Raw genomic sequence first — 20325 nt, forward strand, 5'->3', positions numbered from 1 at the left:
TTTCTTTTCAAGTGAGTGTTCATACCGTTTACATTATATGAAACCACTGTTAGGAGCTCAGATTTATCTTTATCAATCCACATCAAGGCTCCCTCTCATTATATATTTAAAATAAGAGCTCCTCTCCAGTGATCTCAGTTGCTGTTCATATTCCAATACATAACTTTTTCCATCTTCCATATTGCAAAACACAGTAACTACAGATGCCATATCAAATTGTTCCACCATTAAGTAATAAGCAACTTGCTCCTCCTTGCCCAGGTCCCCTCCCTAACCCAAACCCTTCCTCCCCCAATATCTTAAATCCCCCCATCTAAGGACTAAGCCATTTCGGAAGGGCAATATAAAAATCGAATTCATACCGACCTACCTACCTACCTACCTACATATGAAGGGACATATACACTCTTTAAAGATAATCTTCTCCACACTTTAGCTGCTGTCCCTTTGTTTAGTATTGGAAGACCCAATTCTAAACCATCTGTCTGTAACCACCATCCTCCATACAGAATGGTTAATGCCCACAGGTGAAATACTCCTCTGCTGATTAACATTATGTTCATTATTCCATCCTCCCCTCCCTCTTAGCATTATCTTTGTATCTATTAGAAATATATGTGAATTTAACTCTAACTTTAATAAAACCTTCAAAATTTAAATACACAACAAATGTCTTATTTCTTTTCACTTTGCAAACATTTCTGGGATCTTCCTTTCCTTCATTTTAAATGCTTCCTTGTTCCTCATAGGTCTCAATTCTCTGTGCAAAGCATCTTATCTTTCTTTATTTCTGTCTTTAGCTTTGTCTATGACTTTGGTTATTATCTCAGCCCCTTCTCCAATGGATTTCTCCTGCCCCGTTCCTGTTATTGAATCACATATTTGCTAAGCCTCTAAACTGGAGGATGCTTTATACGACTTTCCTTGATAAAAGATTAACAAAACGCATGGGAACATCCAGTGATAAGAAACACCTTTGTCCCTCAGCCATTCCATAGTTTACCAATATGTCTTTCTCAGAACTATGATTTCAGTAGTGATGTCTTGGTATACAGAAATTTAATTATCTTTATACTGTAAATTATCAATCTTCATTAACGCCTGTTGTACTTGTTGTTTCAAGCTGTGTGATTCAAACACAGCTATTATATCCCTTGGAGGGGCTGAAGCTTTAGGTCAAGCATGAAGCACTCTATAAGCTCTTAAAATTGCGACATCTGGTATTTCCACATCTGGAATAACCGCATTGAGCCAACTTGTTAAAAACAGCTTAATTTTGCCATTATGCTGCTCTTCAACAAAACCCCTGAATCTTACATTCTGTCTCCATACACGTGCCTGAAGATCAAGCAATTGCACTTTATTTTGTTCCACAGCTATTTTCAGAGATTTGATCTCAGCCTTATTCATATTTACTGCCAGATCCATTTTATTTGTATTGTCCAAGATACAGAGGCGGGTCTCACGATCTGTGAGACCCGCTTTTGCTGTAACTGCGGGGAGAGCGGGCTAAGCCCACTCTCTGCTCAGATGATTGGGCAGGGAGCCCAGGGTGGCCAGATCATCCACCCACATGATTGCCAGTTCCGTGATGGAGCCGGCGGGGGCTGGGGAGCTCAGTGTCCTCACGGCCCCTGGAAGCCCCACTATGCCTCGCAGGGCATACTGGGGAAACCCCCGGAGCCAGGAGGCAGCTTTTCGTCTCCTCTCCAGGGGTCTGCTTGCGAGTAGCCATGGTGTGGTGCCGCACTGCAGCTACACACGAGCAGATAGCCCGGGATTGTGGAGCGCTTGCTCTGCAAACCCGGGCTAAGGGCAGGGGTTCTTGAGTGGGTTACCTGCTCTAGAACCACCGGGATCAAAACCGAGCCTGGTGGTTCTGACGATCGACAAAAATGGGCCTAGGCTTTCCTAGCCCTATTTCTGCAATCATCAAAATAGTCCCAGAGTTTACCTTCTCCTGTAACATCTTCAATTGCTCTTGCATCCCTCTATTCTCCTCTCTCATTTCCTCTCTTAAAAATTTATGAAGGGCCAAAAGCTGAGTTAACATTTTTTCTAAAGTAAAGTTCCCTTCCGCTAGTTCCACATCTCCAAGTTAATTGCATATACAGCATTATATATACTTATGAAACAGTTGCTATGCATTCTTCCTTATAGTAGAACCTTAGAATAATCATCATTGTGACATATATACTTTTTATTTCTAACAACTGCATCCAATTTATTTAGTTTTTGTATGGCTCTTCTGCAGTGATGATGGATAATACTCAAGTCTTTTCCTTCTACCAAGTGGTCCCACATGAAGCCCACCAATACAGGGGGATTCTCCAATTACTTCTCCATTTTAAGTGGATATGGATTGGATTATTCACTGCAGTGGGTGTCAGTTCAGAATGGATTAAGCAGGTTGTGGTTTCAGAATTTTCCCAAAGTGGTATCTGTTTTGCCTTCATAGAAATCATCTACGATATAGATAATGATTATGCTACAAGTCATGGAATTGCAAAATGGATACAAACACAATTTCAGAGAATAATGACCAGCACAGCAAAGGTGTTTATCTACTTTGGAGATACTCATTCCATGATGACTTTCAGCTATTTGCTAAGCATGACAGAAATGAACCACACAACACAAAATCTTGAAGGTAAAGTGTGGATTTTTACAGCCCAGACAGAGTTAAAATCATATGCCAACAAAAAGAACAGGGCAAGACCCATACAAGTCTTCCATGGGGCTTTGGGCATTGAACCTCATTCCAATGAACTTCAAGGATTCCAACAATTTGTTCAAAGCAGGAATCCTACCAGCACCAAAGAAGATTTTTTTATCAGAGACTTCTGGGCCTGTGCATTTCGTTGTGCATTCCCAAACTCTCTCCTGGAAAATGCGGTTGCAAATAATTGCACTGGTGAGGAGAAAATAGAGGACCTTCCTGAGGAGAGTCTTGAAAAACACATTAATGGCCTGAGCTATAGCATCTACAATGCTGTGTATGCTGTGGCCTATGCTTTACATGCTATGTTTTCATATGAATCAAAAGGCAGAGAAATGATAGAGGAAAAAAGATGTAAGTTTCAGAAGCAGCAGCCATGGCAGGTAATGGGCTAATCTGGGATGATTAACATATTGCCTTTCACAGTGTGAGAGGTAGTATGATGTCATAACAGGCACGTTACTTCTTTCCTCTCCATTCTGGTGGTCCGTCCCATGAGTTGTCTGGGGCCTGTCATTCTCATATCTCAACCTACTGAACCTTGGGCCAGGCTTCATTTTCCTTGAAAAAGGATTTCAGCTGATGCAAGACTTTCCTCTGTGACCTGTCCTTCTCATGAGCTAGCCTCGGTGGACATGAACTCCCAAAAGGAGATGGGGACCCCCATTCCCCACCCTTTCTTGGTGAAAAATAGAACTTGGCTGCTCTGGAATCAGAGGGTCTGCCTTCTAGACCCTGCAAGAAGTACCCCTACACAAACCATTTGCATGTGTCGTGTGAGCAGTGGGCTGCAGAGCAGTCCCTTCCAGTCATTCAAAACCTGCCCAGTGTTGTGGCGTATGCAGTTCTGGAGGCATGACAATTCCTGGGTGTAGAGAGCCCCATATTGCAGCCATCTCAGGATGGCTGCATCACCCATTGGGGGCAGAAGCTGGGGTACACATCTCCATGTTGGAGGGTGTTTTGACAATAGCTTGGTGGCGTTCACTGAGAGCAGAAAAGCACTTGCCCAAGTGCCCATCCCTGCACCTTTCCTTCATGGAGCATCCTCCCTTGTTGCCCTTACTCTGCCATGCTTGTGAGAAAGATCACCATGGGGTTATGGGCTGAAGTTGCAGCATGAATCAAGATGACCAGCTTGTACAACTTGAGTACCAACCTCTACATTTTGCATTCGTGCCCTACAGATGGTTCTTCTCATGAGGAAGACTATGGGAACAAATCTTCCCACCCAGGAAAGGATCTGGATCCCTGGTCCCCACTCTTACATTGTGAAAAACAGAACTTGGCTGCTCCAGCTTCCGTGATTGGGTCTACCTTTCAGATCCTGCCAATAGCACCCACACTCAGACCATTTTCATGGATGGTGTGGGCAGTGGACTGCAGAGAGGATCCTTCCAGTCCTTTGAAACTTCCTGGTCATGCCAGTTTTGCAGCCTATGTAGTTCTGGAGGCATGATTATGCCCAGGTGTACAGAGCCCCATGTTGGGCTGTAAAGAGGACCCTTCCAGCCATTCAGAATTCCTGGGCAAGGGCTGTCATTGTGGTGTATGTAGATCAGCCACTGTGGGGAACCCTGAGTGAGGGGAGCTGGCATTTTCAGCAATCCCTGCCACACTGTGTGGGTGTAGTGGGAAGAGAAATTCATGCATATGTGCTGCATGGTGACATGACTGCCAAGTGAGTGCTTGTAATCCTGCTGTCCAGCCACTGAAACCGGGGAAGGTGTTGCTGGGGTACCCTTCCCAGGGTTTATGGGGACATACTATCCCAGCTTAGTGGCTGCAGACCTCCAGCCTGTATGTGTGCCTCCATGGGGTGTCACGCTCATGAGAGAGCAGTCCTGTTCTGTAATGGCAGGGCAATGTCTAGGTGCAATACAGGAGAATTCTGATCCTGGATGAGTCTTCTCTTGAGGAAGACATAGGGAGCAAAAAAAAACCCACACACCCCCAGGAAAGGGCTGGGCCTTCTTCTGTGAACAATAGAATTTGGCTGCTCCAGCTTGCCAGCTTGGCTCTGCCTTTTGGCTTTCTCCTCCTGCTGCCATGATGGGGTGCCCTGCTTGTGCTTCCACTTGGGGTGTTTGTGCTTTTGTACACCAATGACTGGGCCACCTTAAGTGGCACAGTGGGGAGATGCTTGACTAACAAGCAGAATGTTGCCACTTCAAATCCCCACTGGTAGGTTTCCCAGACTATGGAAAACACCTATATCGGGCAGCAGCAATATAGGAAGATGCTGAAAGGTATCATCTCATACTGCATGGGAGATGACAATGGTAAACCCCTCCTGTATTCTACCAAAGACAACCACAGGGCTCTATGGTTGCCAGGAGTTGGAATTGACTTGACAACACACTTTACCTTACCTGCCATAGACAAGCCACCTAATGGTTGAGCGGGGAAATGACTTGAATAGCAAGGCAGAGGTTGCCAGTTTGAATCCCCGCTGGTATGTTTTCCAGACTATGATGCTGAAAGGCATCATCTCATACTGCGTAGGAGGTGGCAATGGTAAACCCCACCTGTATTCTACCAAAAACAACCATGGAACTCTGTGGTTGCCAGGAGTCGGAATCAACTTGATGGCACACTTTACCTTAGCTTTACACCAATGACTGCTGCCCCCAAGCAGCTGAGCGACAAGCTGGCCAGTCCGGGTTGGAGCATGTTGGCATCCCTGTAGCCTGGCAACTCCACAGCTGCACAGCTGACAGGACGGACATGGCTGGTTTTCCGAGCAACTGCCAGTGAGAAGAGCTGAAAGCATGGAGCAGCTGTGTCCTCGGGTGGGTCTGCTGCCCCCTCTATGATTTCAGTTAGGAAATGGATGCTTAACTGCAGTTAGGGCGGAGTCTGCCCTCGGGCACAACATTTTGTGGCAAAACCACAGTTGTCCGCAGAGAACCTTAGCGAAAACCTCAGGTCCCTAGTGGAGTTTGTCAGGGAGAACTGAAGTAACTTTAGACCCTTAACAGAGTTTTTGCACATTCAAGATACTACAGTTACATACTCTGGCAGCTTTAACTGCAGTTAAAGTGTATGCGTGAACCAGGCCTTAGAACTATACCAAATGAAGGGCAGAGCACGAGTCACAAACTTATTAATTGCCACCCCTAATATAGGTTCCTTAGAGGAGGAAATATTTCAGTATGTTGTGAGGCAACCAGGAAATGCTCCACATCTTGTTCTGTATTGACATGCAGTGAAATGTCCTTAAAAATGTGCACAAAGTCAGGAAGAATTTCATCCCAGAAACCTTGCCTCCCTCTCCAGTCAGACCCCTGCTAATTGAGCAAAGAGGCACCTTTTCAAGTGGCGATTCTCTTATAAATTCAGTAATCCCAAACCCTTCAGTTTAAGAGGAGAGTTAAAATGCAGTACATTTTCACTTGTGCTCTAAAAAGAACAGAAATTGCAAGTTAAGGTTCTCATCTTAACTTCCATGCCATATAAGCTGTAAATATTTTATAGAGTTTGGTATATGATGATGGCTTTAGAAATGAGGCTTCATGCACCCACACTTTGCCTTGATCAGAGATGTATCCAGCACAAATTCATCAAGGTCATCTCTAGGAAGTGATTTTGGAAGCTGCACCTGTTGAAGGTCTGCCTGGATGCAGTCCTCCCCAGTCAAATGTCCAACTGAAAGACCAAGACAGTGTGCCCTAGTAGCAGCACATAATCAGAACCTCTGTTTGTTCTGCAAACCCAAGCAACCCTTGAATAAGCCAGGTGAGGTAGCCATTGCTGAAATCAGGAGCTGCAAGCACTGGCACTCCTCCAAAGACCTAGCAGGCTTTCCCAGAATGATTTGCATTATCATTAGACTGGAAAGCCTCATGACATCAGCAGCTGCCTTCTGACTGACCAAAAGGAGCAGCAGGTGGTTTCACCAACTCTGCTGAAATGGCTCCAGAAACAGGATCATAGAGTGTGTTTTGCAGAGTAGCATATTCATGACAGCAGTCTTTATAGCCACACCTCTCAATTGTTTCCAAGCTACTGGGTAGATGAGGTAAGTGGATCCTTACAACTAGAAAACCAAAGGAGGAGAGTCATCGTCTCCTCCTACCTGGGTTGAGAACAAGGTACAAAAGCAGTACTACTCTGCTTTGAGCAACCTGGATGGGAAGTTTTATTGTGAGTTCAAACCATCATGCAAACCAGGGTAGAATGCCTCCTACCTTGATTTTGATGAGTGTGTGAACAGGACTATTGAATAGCACGTGTGTACACATCCCCCCATCGTGTACCATTTGAATCCCAATATGATCATGGTTGTTGCTGCTGCTATTAATTGTAGAAAATATTTCAACAAAAATGTTTTGTTTTTCTATGATGTGGTTTACATAGAAAAAATAACAGAGTAAGAAAATGAGGCTTTTCACACAACCATGTGAAAGCAGGCTAATGCAGCCCAGCCAGCTTTTGCATGGTCGTAAGAACCACTGGGTTCATGGATGAGCCCGGTGGTTCTCCCGGTGGTTCTCCAGTGGCTAGCCTACCTAAAAATCCCTCCCCCTAAATGAGGTTAACAAAGTGAGCACTCCATTAACTTTGTTGTTTTAGTCATGTGTCAGCCAAGGCTACCTGCTGCGCCTGACGCACTTGGGGTGGGGGATATTTCTGTTAAACATTTCCATTGGGACATCAACTGTATTGGACATTTATCTGAGATTTCTGCTAGGGATGTGCAAACCGGTCCAATTCAAACCTTGCTTCAACTCGATCTTGGGCAGTACCACTTCGGGGGGTGAAAGGGGAGTCAGGGATACTTAACTGTAGGATAATCAGCAGTGGCAATGGCAGGGTCAGCATCAGCGCTGCCCCACCACTGCCTAGCCCAGAGTAGCCCTGGTCAAACAGGGCCACTGCTGGCCTGGGTGACTCTGGGGGAAGACACCAGGGTCGGTGCGAGCCACCACCACCCCTGCCACTACCTCTCCACCACCGCCGATCATCCTCCAGTTAAGTGCCCTGCCCCCTCTAGCCCTAGGGAAGCCCCCCACCTCTTTACTGGTAAGGTGGAAGCCTCACTGGATTCCCCTTTACTAGGAGACCCCCAAATGGGTCCACATACCAGTTTGAACTTGCCCAGCAGTTGAACCAGACTGGTTTACGTTTGGATCTGGAACCAAACCATACCAGCAAATCTGGTTCCATGCACACCCCTAACTTCTGCATATGAGAAGGAATGAGTTAAAAGTACTCAGTAGTGTGAGTGAGTCTCCATTTTGCTCTTACGTCTATAAATATCTGTAGGATATCATGACATCATTTTATAATTTTGTCACTTTTCAACTGTGTCTGTGTGCACATGTGTGCACGTGTGAGCGCACACATGTGTGTTACAGATTCAGCATCCTATTGTCCTATTTGTTGTATCATTTTGTTATCTTTTGCAATCTAGCTCCACCGCTTCCTGAAGCGTGTGTCATTCAACAACAGTGCTGGGGATAAGATTTCCTTTGACCAGAATGGAATATTAGTAGCAGGTCTGGATGTTATAAACTGGGTTGCATTTCTAAACCAGTCCTTCTTCAGAGTGAAAGTTGGAAGGATGAATCCTCGGGCTCCAGAAGATGAAATCCTCACCATTAATGAGGATGTCATTGTATGGAACAGGGGCTTTCACCAGGTAAGACTTGGATAGAGGCAACTTGGAAAGAATCCTGATATTGAAAAGGTGTGGAATGTTAGGTGAGATCCCATCCAGTGATAGGCTATCTCTCTCTTTATTTCTGTCAGCGACCATCATGATCAGTGATAGGAGATATGGATAGGTTTTTCACTCCATACCTCAGTGACAGGCAACTAGTTCTCTTTTTCTTATGTAATATCTTTGCACTCTTGGGCTGTACTCTTTCTATCATATCTAGCTTATTACTGAAGACCTTAGCACTAGAGGTTCAAAAATCACATTGCTTTTGTAACATAAATGAAGATTTTCAGAGGTTTTGATATGCACAAAAAAATCCTCCAGAACATGAAATCATTCTTATTTGGCAAGTTTGGCATCTAATGACTCTTTAGCCAACATGTGTATTCAACATTAAACTCTTCTCAGTCCAATAGGGTATACTTTGTATTAAATGGCCAACATCCTGACTAAGGAAGCGCTTATGAAATGAGCAGATTTGCACTTGCCCCAGCACCCAAGAAGACACGAGACACAGAGTAATGATTTAAACAAGGGCCACAATTTTATTTAACTTCTTATTAACTCTTAACGAGCAGGAATTGGCTCACCACCCCATCCAGTGTGGTATCACAAGGCACGCGGCAGCAGGGCGTGCCTGGCCTATGGCATAGGGCGACACACCTTGGCTCAAGGCAGCCCCATTGCTCTCGAGCAGGGGCTGCCCGTCCTAGCTGGCCTAATGCCAGGCCTCAGCCATAGCAGCACCCACTGGTAGCCATTCAGCGATTCCGGGGAGCTTAGCCTGACCAAGTAGATCATCAAGAGCAGAGCTCCCTGAGCCGAGCAGCCTCTAGAGATTTGCCCTGTCTGACCTGTAGCCAAATGCTTACCTGAAGGTGCTCACCCGTATCAAATGTTATTCTGGACCGCACTCAATCTGCCCAATTGTGAGCAGCAAGATTAAGTCCTAACTATCTAACTAGTGTCAGTACAGTCCAGAGCAGGCGAAAAAGGATGCGCACCAAGAGCCAAACAGGTGAACGCCCCCCAAATTCCTGCCCAGCCCCAAATGGTGACAAGCAGAAACCTAGACTGTACTTTAGGGAGGGAGGGTAGGTGCCTGAACAGAGCGATCTGAGGCCGATAGAGCCAGAGCAGCCCAGAACAGCTGGAGCTCCGCCCCTACACGAGCCGGGTGGCCAATCAGGGCCCCCGAAGCCTCATGCTTCTTTCTAGGGGACGAAGGGAAATCGGCCGCACCACCCAGTCGGGCAGTGAGCAGACTGATAGTGCAAAAAGGTGGCATGGTTTCCCCAAGATCTGGGGATTTGCAAAATTCTGCTATTGTACTATAGCATGGTTTCACAAAAACCCAAATGAGCATTCTTCAGACTGCACAACAATCCAATCCAATGTTTTTCCTAATATGATATTCAACACATGTTCTATCTATGTACAAACGTTAAGGTCAGTACACTTACATTTGTACAGTACCCATGTACAATTGTTCACATTACGTTCAACGCATGTACACCAGTACACTTCCTATCCATACCCTGCATTTCAGGCGGCATGTAACCATGTTCACTTTAAAGCTGAATGTATGTATAGTCATTCATATTAAAATATGTGCATGTGTACAAGCTTCTGTATGTATGAATACAGCTATGCTCTCCCTTGACACTTAAGAATTTCTAATACCATTCTTCTAAATGTAAACACATTGTCTTTTCATTGATGGATTAGGCACAGCCTGTTTCCTTGTGCAATGACCCCTGTCATCCTGGCTTTAGCAAGATGAAGAAGGAGCAGGAGCAATTCTGCTGCTATGATTGCATTCCATGTCCAGGAGGGAAGATATCTGATCAAAATGGTGAGAGTTGTATTTGTAGCATACAGCATTTGTTAACAACTTGAGTTCAATCTGAGCACTATATGTATACACACTGGAGTTATTAGGGGATATGTTCATAGGACTAAATCCCTTGTGGTTAGGGAGGGCTGAGGGGAAGGCAGGAATATACCTGCCTTCCACCACATGAGCATATGGGTATTAGTGCACTGCTGTGCCATGCACCAACACAACTGTGCTCTTGGCATAGGGGTAGCTGCAGATCACAGCCCCTATCACAGAAACTATCAGGAGTGCCAAGGTAAGAAGAGGCTTTCCCCCTTTAATCTTGGTTTAGAGTTGGTTTCTAGGGTGTGCTACCCCTGCTTTGGAGCAGTGGGGTGGGAGTGGGATGCGAGGCTCCACATGAGCCTCGCAACCCAGGTTTTCCCACTCCTTCCCCACTGCAGCTGGTCATGAGAATGACCTTCTTGAGTTATTTAGTTGGGTCTGGTTGGAAATTCTGATTTAGAATGGAAATACTGCATGCAGATAAATGTGAAACAAAAAAATCATAACTGTGGAATATCTGGTGAGAAATCTCACATGGCAGGGAAAGGTAGGGCTTGAGGATTAGGCTGACTGAGCCAGAAGAAGGCACAAGGCATTTTAACAGGATATTTCACTGGGACACTTAACTTAAACAGGCACCTTTAAATCATGCAAAGAATGATTCTTATTTGAGAATATATAGCATTTAATATTTACCTAAGAATGTCTAGAATTCTTAATATATTTTTTTAAACCAGTCCCACTGAGCATACATTCCTGGTAGAATGAAACAGCATCTCATTCTTATGGGGTCCTGGAAGCTTTTTGTTTTCACTTTTAACTAGTTATCTAACTAGTTCAGAAGTTCTCAAACCTGATTCTTCAGATTTTGTTGGCCTTTGACTATTGTGAGAGGGATGATGGGAGATGTAGTCAAGAACATCAACATTTTAATATATATTTTGATTGCTGTTTCCCCAACACCATTTTCAGAAATTGTATAATTGTCCCCTCATGATTTTGAACCTAGTCCCAATGAGTTTAATGAAGCGTAATCACTTGTAAGTCTATAGAATGGCAAGCTCAGTTATCAAAATGCTGCTACTTGAAAAAGCATGTATACTCTAGCCCAGTATCCTCTTTCTCCAAGGGATGCTTCTAGAAAGCCCCAAAGAAGTGTAGCAGGGAACTCACAGAAACAATTCCCACTCAGCACCAACAAACTACTATTCTGGTGTAGATTGCCACTGAACATGGAGGTGCTATATAACAGCCAAACTGTTTGTCAATATGGAGGCTCATTTCAAGTATGGTCAAGTAAGTTTCCATATTTACTGCCAGTTTGGTTCTGATGTAGAACTGTCATGTTCAAGAACAATCTACACCACAATGTCCATTCCATAGGACATAGGTGGGAATGGTTTTTAAAGTTTCCTTGCTGCACTTATTTGGAGCTTCCTATCATCGGATCCTTGGTCCCAATCCTAGAGGTATTTACTCAGAAGTAACCTCTAAAGAATTAAATGCCCCCTGTATGTTGTGATCTTGAAGGCTGATCTTGAAGGAAGGAAGAGGAGACAAGAAGTTTGTATTTCTCTTTAAAGAAGATATGTATCAATTAGGGAAATTAAATTAAATCAAATTACCAGGAAATGAAAGAGAAAGGAGAAGCAAAGTTTGTTAGGGCTGGTAATTTCCCAGGGTTTGTTTTCTGGCTGGCTGGAAGTGTTTGTGGGTTTGTCAGAGGAGCCTGAGTGAGGGATTCATTCCAGGTGAGTGACATTCCAGCTCGTGGCAGGAGTTACATTCCTGAGGAGAGTCATTTTGCCTGCTGATCTTGAAAGACACAGACCAGAGGAGCTTTGCTCCCAGCAGCTTTGCAAACTTTGGGACACTGTTATTCCTGGATATAAACTCTGCAGAAGGGACAGGGAGGGGAGGATTGGGGGAGGAGTAGCACTGTATATCAAAAAAAGATTTAGGTTCCAACAAGCTAGAAAACCTAATTGGATCGGAGTCCTCCACAGAATCATTATGGGTAACATTACGAGGACTGAAAGGAAATGTGTTACTAGGTACGTGCTATTGCCCTCCGGATCAAAGCTCTGAGAGTGACGTGGAGTTGGAGAAACCGATAAGAGAGGCTTCAAAGAAAGACAGGGCAGTAATAATGGGTGACTTCAACTACCCATGCATAGACTGTCTCAATTCACATTCAGGTAATGACAGAGAGACCAAATTTCTAGACATGCTAAATGACTGTGCCTTAGTACAATTAGTCGCGGAACCAAGCAGAGGGATGGCGACTTTGGACTTAATTCTGAGTGGTGCCCAGGACCTGGTGCGAGATATCAGAGTTGCAGAACCATTGGGGAACAGTGACCATAGTGTGATCCAATTCATCATAAATGTAAATGGAGAATTGTCAAGAAAGTCCAACATAGATGCATTGGACTTCAGAAGAGGAAACTTCTCCAAAATGAGGGGATTTTTTAAAAAGGAAATTGAAAGGGAAAGACAGGAGGGTCAAATCACTCCAGAAAGCATGAAATGGATTTAAAACCACAATACTAGAAGCTCAGTTGGAATGTAGACCAAGAATGAGGAAAGGTACCGCTGAGTTCAGGAGGACACCTGTGTCATTTTCTGAAGCAAGACTTCTTCCTTTTTATAGCTTCTCTGACTCTACTTGTTAGCAAGTAGAGTCAGAGAAGCTATAAAAAGGAAGAAGTCTTGCTTCAGAAAATGGAAGTCCTGCCTAGATAATAATAACAGAAAAGAACATAAGTTCTGGAAAAGGAAATGCAAGGAGACAATAAGGGATGCAAAAGGAGAGTTTGAAGAGCATATAGCTAGAAGTGTCAAGGGAAATAACAAAAACTTCTTTAAATACATCAGAAGTAGAAAACCTGCCAGGGAGGGAGGCAGTTGGCCCCTTTGATGATGAAGGTGTGAAAGGAATTATTAAGGAGGATAAGGAGATTGCAGAGAAACTGAATGAGTTCTTTGCATCTGTCTTCATGGTAGAGGATACTGACCGTATACCCTCTCTGGAACTGAGTTTATCAGCTTTAGTGGCAAAAGAACTGGGCCAACTTGAGGTGACAAGGGAAGGTGTTCTAAACTGTCTTGAAAAACTAAAAATTAACAAATCACCATGACCAGATGGCATCCACACAAGAGTTCTGAAGGAACTCAAATGTGAAATTGCTGGTCTCCTAGCAAAAATTATTAACTTGCCCCAACAACCAGGCTCTGAACCAGAGGACAGGAAAGTAGCCAATATAACTCTGATTTTCAAAAAGGGATCCAGAGTAAATCTGGGAAATTACAGGCCAGTCATCTTAACTTCAGTGCCTGGTAAATTGATGGAAAGCATACTTAAGGACAAAATTGTTAAACATAAAAGAAAAGGCCTTGCTGAGGGAGAACCAGTATGGCTTCTTGAAATGAAACTCCCAAACCAAACCATGAAAGAAAGGAACATGCCATATTTTTAGGTAGGATCCAGATCTTGCCCCGATCACCAAAATAATCCAATACCCTGGAAAAATTATTGCTTTTCCAGAAAAATATAAAAAAACCTCTTCCTTTGGAAAGCATGGGGAATGAGATCTTATGGGGCTAGGAAACGTCTAGAGCAGGGCTGCACAACTCAAATAAGCCAGTGGGCCGGAACCACCCATGACTTGGTGTGGGGAGGCAAGGTGTATGTTCAGCACTTTAATTATAACATTAACACTTGTTTTACATTAACATTACATTTACATTAACCCAGATTTTCCTCTTACCTTGTATCCACACAATGATTGTGTCTGAAAAATACTGTCCTATGTGTCATCCATATGCCCAGAATAATCTAGAGCAAGTCATCAAGAATAAAAAATCTACAGTAGCTCAGTATTGTATCCAATGACTGACCGTGAGGCTATTCTCACGATCACCCAAAAGCGAGTTACGGGAGCCTAGTCTGCTTTCGGGCGATTCGGGGAAGAGAGCTGGTCTTGTGGTAGCAAGCATGACTTGTCCCCTTAAGCTAAGCAGGATCCACCCTGGTTGCATACAAAAGGGAGTCTAGAATTGTGAGCACTGTAAGATATTCCCCTTAGGGGATGGAGCCGCTCTGGGAAGAGCATCTAGGCTCCAAGTTCCTTCCCTGGCATCTCCAAGATAGGGCTGAGAGAGATTCCTGCCTGCAACCTTGGAGAAGCCGCTGCCAGTCTGTGTAGACAATGCTGAGCGAGATGGACCTATGGTCTGACTCAGTATATGGCAACTTCCTATGTTCCTATGTGTGCTGCAGTGGGACCTGCGTGGCTCCTGGCAGCAAACCTCCCAAAGTACCCCTCCCCTTAGATGAGGTTAACGGAGCAAGCACTCCATTAACCTCATCTTTTTGATTGTGTGTCGCCATGGTGCACAGCGACACATGAGTAGACTACTGACTGGAAAGCTTAAAACAGCCTCCCAGGCTCAGGGGTCTCTCCAGGATGGAGCCAGCAGCCGTGTGGATGGCCGATCTGACAATCCAGGGCTCCCTTTTGATCTTCTGCTCTCCCCACAGAACTCCTTTCGTCGGCTCACACTGCTCATGTGACTCGCCTCAGTGACTTTTTAAGGTTTGAGATGCTCTACCACTAAGCTACAGCCCCATCCATTAGGGGGAATATCCTGTAGTAGAAAGTGCATGCATGTAGTCCAAATATAGACCAAGTCAAAATATAAAACAAGGTGAATCCTGCTTAGCAAAGGTGATATATCATGCATGCTACCACAAGACCAGATCTACACCCCAAAATATTATATGATTTTTGCATTAATGTATTTCTGCCCTTAATTTATTATAAATTGTGAATTTCATCATTATTACCCATATAGAGTACAACGTAATGACATTAACATCTAATTGATTAAATACTTAAGAGGAATAATTGAAGAGTGTGTTCATCTTATTCAGGATTATTGATTATTGTATTCACTTTGCCACAATAGTGTTTTGTGGAAGTGAATGACAATTTAACCCTATTGCATTATGTTACTGAATCTATAATATTTCTTTTTCAGACATGGCTGACTGTTTTCCATGCAAAGAAGGTGATTATCCAAATAAGGCCCAGAATTCATGCATTCCCAAAGTTGTAAGCTTCTTATCTTACAATGAACCTTTGGGGATGGGTTTAGCCACTGGTTCACTTTCATTTTCTTTAGTCACTGTTCTGGTGCTTGGAACATTTATTAAGCACCATGACACTCCCATCGTCAAAGCCAATAACCGGAATCTCACTTATACTCTTCTCCTCTCCCTCCTGCTCTGCTTCCTTTGTCCTTTGCTATTCATTGGTCAGCCTCAGAAGGTGACATGTCTCCTCCGACAAACCACATTTGGTATCATCTTCTCCATGGCTGTCTCTTCTGTGTTGGCAAAAACCATTACTGTTGTTCTAGCTTTTGTTGCCACCAAGCCAGGCTCCAGAATAAGGAAGTGGGTGGGGAAAAGACTGGCCAATGCCATTGTTCTTTCCTGCTCAATTATGCAAGGAACTATTTGTTTAATCTGGCTGCTAACATCTCCTCCATTCCCTGATGCTGACATGCATTCAGTAACTGGTGAGATAGTACTGCAATGTAATGAGACATCATCTATCATGTTTTACTGTGTCCTGGGCTACATGGGCTTCCTGGCCATTGCCAGCTTCACTGTGGCTTTCTTCTCCAGGAAGTTACCGGACAGTTTCAACGAAGCCAAGTTTATCACTTTCAGCATGCTGGTCTTCTGCAGTGTGTGGTTGTCATTTGTTCCAACCTTCCTGAGTGCCAAGGGGAAATATGTGGTGGCTGTGGAGATCTTCTCCATTTTGGCCTCCAGTGCTGGGTTATTGGGCTTCATCTTTCCCCCCAAATGTTATATTATTGTTCTGAAGCCTGAGCTGAACAATAAGGAACACCTCATGAGGAAAAACTACTGAAGAAGTATCTCTGTATGTAGATTCCAGCTCCCCAACCTTGTTAACTAAACAAAGAAGGGCCTATTACAGTGGCAGTTTTCTTATATGTAGCAGATGGAGAGAAGCTATATTTATTTAGCCCCAGCACAACATCCCTCTCATGGTTGTTGCTGAATGCCAGTGTCTACAGTGTTATAGCATTTGGTTTACTTGCAGAAGGTCTTAGGTTCATCCCTGGCATCTCCAGGTTGGGCCTGAAACCTTTGAGAAGCCTCAGCCAGTCGTAGTCGATAATACTGATATAGATGAAGCTATGGTCAGACTCAATATTAGGCAGCTTCCCGTGTTCATGTTTAACAGCCACAGAACATGCTTCATCCTATAACTGTAATATAGTGGGAGAAATCCACCTATCCCATGGAGTTAACCTGCTCTATATCGAAGCAGATCAAGAAGTATATTTGTGTTTAGAGCCTATCTCTGGAAATGAACCACACTTACTTGTGTGTTAAAATAAGAATAAATTATTACTTAAGCCTGCTAATAATTCCACTAGGTTTAAAAATACGAAACAACATATAACGTATCTCCATATTCTTCCCATTTTATGTGGTGCATATTTTCATATATTTATCCTTTAATATACAGAGATGAACATCAACACACACAGCTCATTGCTCTGAACAGTTCACATTCTGCAGTGTAGAAATGTTTAATTCTTTGGTTAGCCTGACTGAAGACTACACATATGTTTTCCAGGCTCACATCCTCCATGCACATATCAAGGAGCAGGGGTGACTCCCTAAAGGAATCAGTAAACTAGCTTCCCTCAAGGCTTTCCTCATAGCCCAGTCCAGCACGAGGAGGGGTACACAGATCTGCTCATCTCCCCTCTCCATGGAGGCCATTTTTCTTTTCATAACTCTGACCCTGAGGGCTGCACAGTATGCTCTAAACCAGGCTGCTCAACTTTGGCCCTCCATCTGTGTTTGGACTACAGCTCCCTGCATCCCCATCCACTGTGACCAATAGTCAGGGATGAGGGGAGTTGTAGTCCAACATCTGCAGGAGGGCTGAAGTTAAGCAGCCCTGCTCTAAGGCAACCAGGCAATGCTCCTCCTTTTGTGGTCATCATGCAGTAAAATGCAGTTAAATTTAACACACGATGAGGCTATTCACACAATGGGGCCAAATCGGGCTAGTGGAGGCTAGCCCAATTTTGCCCCATCGTGTGAACCACCGGGCTCGGCTGCGAGCCCAGTGGTTCCTAGGTGGGTAACCCGCCTAAGTACCCCTCCCCTTAGCCCAGGTTTGCGGAGTGAGTGCTCTGCAAAACCAGGCTATCTGGTTGTGAGTAGCTGCAGCGCAGCTCCATGCCGCGGCTACCCGTGAGTAGACTCCCAGAGGGGAGGCGAAAAGCCGCCTCCCGGCTCCAGGGGTCTCCCCAGTATGCCCTGCGCACTTGCTCAGGGCATACTGGGGCTTTGGGGCCACGCATCCCTCGAGCTCCCCAGCCCCTGCCCGCTCCATCACAGAGGCTGCAATCATGTGAGTGGCCAATCCGGCTGCCCAGGGCTCCCTCCACGCTCACCACCCCAAACCAGGTCTCATGGATTGAGAGACACGGCTCAATGTTCAGGAAGAGACCCAGCCTGGCAATCTTTCCTCCCTCTTCCATTCAGACTGAAGGACAAGAATGACCTTGCATTGCCAGCAGCCTGAATGTTGGGAGGAGAAGGACCCCTATGGAGGAATGATCTATGAGAGCCATGTGTCCTCACTTTGTGCCTGGATATTTTGTACAGTTTACAGCATTGGGGGCGTGAAATACCCCAAATACCTCTGTACCTTGCAGAGAAAAATAGGAAGCAATTGAATTCAGGTTGGGGACCTATTACATTTCTGACTGGACATCTTCCCCATTGCACTGGTGCAGTTACTTAGGAAGCTCTGTTAGACTGCATTTTTACCACTGCTCTTTTACCAGTGCATCCTTGCTCTGTGTGTCAGCTGTGTTGTTAGTGAAGAATAAGATAAATGAGGCAGAGGTAGAAACTCCTTTATGTCTGCATTCGTGCAACAGCAGTTTTGAACGGAATCAACCTGCCGTTTGCCAGACTCCAATCTGAACCTTCAGTTTGCAGTTAGGTTCACAACCAAGACCTGAGGTTTGGCTGCCTATGTGTTAGGTCCAAATGCAGACACCACCATAACTGTGGTTTCATGCCATTTTGGGAACCACATTAATAGAGAGGGCAGTCCAGATCCACAGAGGGATGCAGCATCTCTACGCTGGGCCAAAGCTCCATGCTCCCATCCTCCTCCTTTTTCTTTCCCATTAGCTAACTCTGAGGGATCCAATGCACATTTCTTCAAATAAGGTCTAATAAACGCCTCCTTAAGACAAGGAGGCATCCTGCCCTACCCCAGAGAAGCATTTATGATATTTACCAGACCTTCTTTAATCATATGATTACCAGATTAAATAAACCAGGTTAGGCAAGGCTCAAGAGAGCAGGTGGTGGAGTATACAGTCTGAAGCAGTTTGTCCACATCCTCATAAGTAACAGACCGAAAGTGATCCAATTCAATCCCACAATAGAATCTGCATTAAGTGTGGAGTCTAGTTCAGCACGAATAAAAGATATTTTATCTTCAAAAAAGTTGTTAAACACATCACTGCGAGTAACAGATGGATCCAAGTTCAAATTCAAGGCAGAGGGGGTACGAACTAGTGCCCTTACAACACTAGACAACTCAGCTGGATGTGAACTTGCAGAAACAATGTGGGCAGAGAATAATCCCTTCATTGCTGTCCACACTGCCAGAGCATAGATTCCTAAATGAGCTCTGTGTTGTAAACTGTCAGATTTGTGCCGAGTCTTCCTCCACTTGCACTCTAGTCATCTACCTCGCCGCTTCGACTACCACAGTCCATCCGAATACCATGGGGCTGACTTTAAAGCAGGTTGGAGAGGATGCTTAGGAGCGATTGTGTCTACTGCTCTAGTAAGTTCATTATTCCATATTTGCACCAGAGAATCAACAGAATCACTAGCAGAGCAAGCTTGAAACCCTTCCAAGGTTTCTTGGAATCCTATTGGATCCAAAAACCTTCTCGGGCGGACCAACCTAATGGGTCCTTCACCCATGCCGAGGTGGGTTATGGCTGCAAGTCCTTCTTTAACCAGATGGTGATCTGTCCATGACAGTGGGGAGATAACAGGGCTCCCCACCAACAGAACACTATCCTAATCAGAGCAGAAGACCAAGTTGAGCGTGTGACCTGTCTCATGCATCAGTCCAGAAACGACTTGGGAAAGGCCCATAGTCATCATGGCAGCTATGAACTCTTGAGCTGCCTCTGACAACCTGGTCCCAAAATGGACATTGAGGTCCCCCACCAACAACAACTTGGTCCACTCCAATGCCAGCTCAGCAACCAGGTCTGTCAGCTCAGATAGGGACTCTATTGGGCAATGGGGTGATCGGTATACCAACAGAAGTCCCAATCTATCCTTGGTCCCTAGACTTAGGGACACACATTCAATATAGGCCAACTCCTTGACAGTGATTCTGGTAAGGGAGATAGTATTCTTATAGACCACAGCCACCCCACCTCCCCACCTAGATCCTCTCACCTGCTCAGGGGTGTATCTAGGGTGAGGCGAGCAGGGCACGTGCCCCGGGTGCCACTTGAAGGGGGGTTCCATTTTCTTAATTTTTTTTTTAAATGGCCGCTGAAAACAAAATGGCCACTGCGCATGCTCAAATGGCCTCTGTGAGGCCCTATGCCATGCCAGGCCTCGCAGAGGCCATTTGAGCATGCATGGCAGTATTCATTTGCTCTTACTTTGCTTCTTGTGATAAATGAGTTTGATGTAATATCTTAATAATATGGCTATTAATGGTGAGTTTGTATTTGAATCTGTGTGAAATCCTTAGTATTAAGGCCCACTGGGAGTTTCTTGCTCTCTTTCTCTCATTTTAACTGTCTTTCTGAAATACTAGAATATATTCCAAGCAGTGACACAGTTTACTCTGCATATCTTTTAATTATTTTCAGAGTATCTGGGGAAAGTCAAATTCTCCATTTATTTTTAAAACTTATGTAATAGTGATGCTCCAATGC

At 44.6% G+C, this 20325-nt stretch overlaps 1 protein-coding gene across 1 annotated transcript in view; it reads left to right on the plus strand.

Annotated features, from left to right (window-relative positions):
• The window catches only part of LOC128331007 (vomeronasal type-2 receptor 26-like), a 30839-nt gene extending 14625 nt beyond the window's left edge, over positions 1 to 16214 (plus strand). Inside the window, exons 4-6 of the mRNA XM_053264373.1 lie at positions 8136 to 8363; positions 10113 to 10239; positions 15313 to 16214. Of these exons, the coding sequence (XP_053120348.1) occupies positions 8136 to 8363; positions 10113 to 10239; positions 15313 to 16214 (1257 nt within the window). The remainder of the gene's footprint in view (positions 1 to 8135; positions 8364 to 10112; positions 10240 to 15312) is intronic.
• The last annotated feature ends 4111 nt before the right edge of the window (positions 16215 to 20325 follow it).

Source organism: Hemicordylus capensis, chromosome 6 (genome assembly GCF_027244095.1).
Source record: "Hemicordylus capensis ecotype Gifberg chromosome 6, rHemCap1.1.pri, whole genome shotgun sequence".
NCBI lineage: Eukaryota > Metazoa > Chordata > Lepidosauria > Squamata > Cordylidae > Hemicordylus > Hemicordylus capensis.